We start from the raw sequence: 4,336 nt of genomic DNA, 5'->3' as shown, positions 1-4,336 counted from the left end.
GGACAGCGAGGACTTCGAGGCAGAATTTCAATCCGCTGAGCGGCGCGTGTCAATCAGCCAGGACGGCGGGAAGCTCCGGATGAAGAGGAGGCCACGCTGGGGCTCTACTCCCATTTCACGGTGCGACCTTGGGCCGTCCCTCCTCTGCTACCCGGGGCTGGACTGGCTATCCCCGCTGGACAGAGCTCGGGTGAAGGCCAAAGTGCCGCCCACGGCAGGGCGGCGTTAGGGGAGTTAGGGCACCCGCCAGGACCAGGCAGGATCGGCCGGCCCGGACGCGGGAGCCGCGTCTGAAGGGCTTTCTTGGGCACGCTTTGCGGCGGAGCAACAGGCGGCCGTGCTCTCTCGCCATCGATCTTCTGCACACAGCAGGGAGAGAGAAACTTTCCAGCCAGCGCCGGCCGGCCTGCCGCTGTCAAGCCCGGCGGTCCCGGGCCCCTGGGTGACCTGCGGCGCCGGGAGCGGCGGGCAGTCGCGCGGCAGCGGCGGTGGCCGGCGCGCAGCTGTGCCCGCCTGCCCAAGGGTTAACCCGTTCCGCTGCCGCGCGTGCCTTACAGGATTTCACCAGAAGAGGGTACAGTTTGAAAAGCTCCTGACGTCAGGCTGGAATTCCTACTGTGTTTGGAAACGGCTCGGGCACGGCAAGCCCAAGTTGCTCTCCGCACACCTCGGCGGGCTGCGTGGGGCCGGCGGCCGCGGGGCACGTCTCGCGCCGGGGTCGCACGCGGGGACCCGCGCGCCCGGGGACGGAGGACGGTGCCTGCCGCCCACGAGGGGACCCCACTCCCGCCGGAGGCCGGGCCGAAGCGGCGGATCGCGCCACCCGGGAGCCGGGGTGAGCGCTCGGGGCGAGGCCGGTGGCCGCGAGAGCCCCCCCCGCCGGCGCGCCCCAGCGCCCGGATGCCCGCCCGGAGCCCCGCCGCCAGGCGCCTGCCTCCCCCGCGGCGCGCCCCGGCCCGCTGCCGCCCGCTGTGACCGCGCTTCCAGGCAGGCGGGCGCCGGCCGGGCTTCCCCGAGGGCCGCGCACCGGCGGCACCCGCCGGACCCCCGGCGGCGGCGGCGGCAGGGCGCGGAGCCGAGGCCGCGCGGGCCCTCGCCGGGAGAATGGACGGGGCCGGGGAGCGCAGCCTCCCGGAGCCGGGCAGCCGGGGCTCCCGGGCGGGAGACGACATGGAGATCGTCGTCAACGTGGGAGGCGTGCGGCGGGTGCTGTACGGAGACCTCCTCAGCCGGTACCCCGAGACCCGGCTGGCGGAGCTCATCGACTGCTTGGCCGGGGGCTACGACACCATCTTCTCCCTGTGCGACGACTACGACCCCGGGAAGCGCGAGTTCTACTTCGACAGGGACCCGGACGCGTTCAAGTGTGTCATTGAGGTGTACTATTTTGGGGAGGTCCACATGAAGAAGGGCATCTGCCCCATCTGCTTCAAGAACGAGATGGACTTCTGGAAGGTGGACCTCAAGTTCCTGGACGACTGCTGCAAGAGCCACCTGAGCGAGAAGCGCGAGGAGCTGGAGGAGATTGCTCGCCGCGTGCAGCTCATTCTGGACGACCTGGGCGTGGACACGGCCGAGGGCCGCTGGCAGCGCTGCCAGAAGTGCGTCTGGAAGTTCCTGGAGAAGCCCGAGTCTTCGTGTCCGGCGCGGGTGGTGGCCGTCCTGTCCTTCCTGCTCATCCTCGTCTCGTCGGTGGTCATGTGCATGGGCACCATCCCCGAGCTGCAGGTGCTGGACGCCGAGGGCAACCGCGTGGAGCACCCGACGCTGGAGAACGTGGAGACGGCGTGCATCGGCTGGTTCACGCTGGAGTACCTGCTGCGCCTGTTCTCCTCGCCCAACAAGCTGCACTTCGCCCTGTCCTTCATGAACATCGTGGACGTGCTGGCCATCCTCCCCTTCTACGTGAGCTTCACGCTCACGCACCTGGGCGCCCGCATGATGGAGCTGACCAACGTGCAGCAGGCGGTGCAGGCCCTGCGGATCATGCGCATCGCCCGCATCTTCAAGCTGGCGCGCCACTCCTCGGGGCTGCAGACCCTCACCTACGCCCTCAAGCGCAGCTTCAAGGAACTGGGGCTGCTGCTCATGTACCTGGCCGTGGGCATCTTCGTCTTCTCGGCCCTGGGCTACACCATGGAGCAGAGCCACCCGGAGACCTTGTTTAAGAGCATCCCCCAGTCCTTCTGGTGGGCCATCATCACCATGACCACGGTTGGCTATGGTGACATCTACCCCAAGACCACCCTGGGCAAGCTCAATGCAGCCATCAGCTTCCTGTGTGGGGTCATTGCCATTGCCCTGCCCATCCACCCCATCATCAACAACTTTGTCAGATACTACAACAAGCAGCGAGTCCTGGAAACGGCAGCCAAGCACGAGCTGGAGTTGATGGAGCTCAACTCCAGCAGTGTGGGCGAGGGCAAGACAGGGGGCTCCCGCGGCGACCTGGACAACCTCCCGCCAGAGCCCGCCGGGAAGGAGGGGCTGAGCTGGAGCAGCCGGCTGAAGATCTCCCACAGCGACACCTTCATCCCCCTGCTGACCGAGGAGAAGCACCACAGGACCCGGCTCCAGAGCTGCAAGTGACGAGGGACGACCTGGGCACAGACGGACTGGGCTGGTGGATGGATGGACGGACGGGTGTGACAGGCCTGCCAGTGACTGCCCGGGAGGGGCTGTCCTTTGTCCCCCAGCCCTCTCCAGAACAGAACTCTGAAGGCCCTCTTGGGCACCTCTGATGAGGCCGGGTAAGATCCCTTTGTGTTTCCGGCTGTCCAGGGTCCCGGGGGCGGGGACGGGGGCGGGGAGGGGCGTCCAGGGATCACTGACAGTTTGGGGTGATGAGGGCTGTGGTCTGGCTGACGGCAGGCGCCCTCGCCCGGTTCTGTATCTCCTTCAATAAAGCCTCCTGCTCTCTGCGCCCGCCTGTGTTGTAGGTTCTGTCACAGGCTGGCCGCTCCCTGCCCTGTCCCCCGCCGCACCCCACCCCCACTCCCAGATGTGACTCAGCCCCTCCTGGGAGGTAGGTGTGCAGCCCAAAGCGTTTATTTTTAGCTGAGAGCTAGTTAAAGAAGGGCTCCTACATAAGGTTCAGCCCAGGGAGCTTTGCCACAATCCAGGAGGCTCTGTGCCTCCTGTTTCCTTCTGAGGAAAAGCTTACTCCCAGGAGAGGAAGAATTCACAGAACGGAGAGCACCAAGCAGTGGGGTTACCGTTTCTTAATCACCTGAGCAAGGCCCTTTTCACAACTTCTTTCCATTCCTTCCAGCAACCCTGCTAGCTAGGTAGCCGCCCCCCCCCCCCTTTAGAGAAGAAGAAACTGAGGCCCCAGGGCACACAGAGCAGGAATTCAGTCCCAGGTCTGATGACCCCCAAAGCACATTCATTCTCTTTGATGTGAGGAGGTCTTGGGACAGAGGCGTGTGCTTGGGCCATGAGGGGAGGGTCTGCAGACCAGGAGAGGGGTTGAGCGTCCTCGGGGTGGACGTGCCTGTCTTCCAGCTCATCCTTTCTCCTAGAACCAGCACTTCTGAGGTATCAGCTGAATGGGCAAACCTGAGCACGCTCCGGGTGGCCCGCTGCCAGCCTAGTCTGCGAGCCCCCGGGGAACAGACACAGACAGACCTAGATTTGAAGTCCAGGGAATGAGGAGGTGATCTCTGAGATGCCTTCTAGCTTAAACACTGTTCTCTACCATCCCTCCCTTACCACTCCCTTACTTGCTGTGTGACCTTAGGCCTGTTGCTTAACCTCTCTGATCCTCATTCTGATCATTTATTAAATGGAAGAATTACTTCAGGGAATCACAGTGCTTAGCACAGTGCCTGGCACATAGTAGCTACTCAGTAAACGGCAGGTGTTTCCATTACTGTGTGCTGGGAGAGGAGTGAGGGGCACAGCTTCCCACTCTGGCCTCCCCAGGGCTGGGCTGGTATGCAGATGGGGGAGCGGTGGCCACAGGGCACTGTCACACTGTTCTTAGTCAAAGGCAGTCCCCTTGGCACGGAGTTGGTCCCAGCAGGCCCCTCTCTCTGGCTTTCCACCTTCCACAAACCCCAGAGCTCTGTTCCTCCTTCCCCTCCTGGGGCAGCGGGCGCAGGAGCCCTCTGAGGGGAGGGGGAGGTCTAGGAGGAGGGGAAGGGGAGGTAGTCCCTGGTCTGCACCATCCTGGGCAGGTCTTTCCTTCTCTGGGTCCTGGTTTTCCCATATGTATAAAGAGGGATGTTTTCTCGGGGCCCCGTCCAGGATTTGCAAGACTAGGGCTGCGGACGTGTTGGGTTGGGGACTCCAGGGGGTGGGAGGCTGCCATGTTGTAGGGGCCTTGAAGGGAGGA

General features: G+C 64.3%; 1 protein-coding gene across 1 annotated transcript; it reads left to right on the top strand.

Moving 5' to 3' along the window:
- Positions 1-1,079: 1,079 nt before the first annotated feature.
- On the top strand, positions 1,080-2,776 carry KCNF1 (potassium voltage-gated channel modifier subfamily F member 1). The gene has a single exon (XM_059943127.1). It carries the CDS (start codon positions 1,105-1,107, stop codon positions 2,587-2,589), a length of 1,485 nt encoding a protein of 494 aa, XP_059799110.1. The 5' UTR covers positions 1,080-1,104; the 3' UTR covers positions 2,590-2,776.
- Positions 2,777-4,336: the final 1,560 nt, after the last annotated feature.

This window comes from Balaenoptera ricei, chromosome 13 (assembly GCF_028023285.1).
Source record: "Balaenoptera ricei isolate mBalRic1 chromosome 13, mBalRic1.hap2, whole genome shotgun sequence".
In the NCBI taxonomy this organism is placed as follows: Eukaryota; Metazoa; Chordata; class Mammalia; order Artiodactyla; family Balaenopteridae; genus Balaenoptera; species Balaenoptera ricei.
The sequence above is the reverse complement of the archived record's forward strand: the minus strand, read 5'-3'. Positions and strand labels throughout refer to the sequence as shown.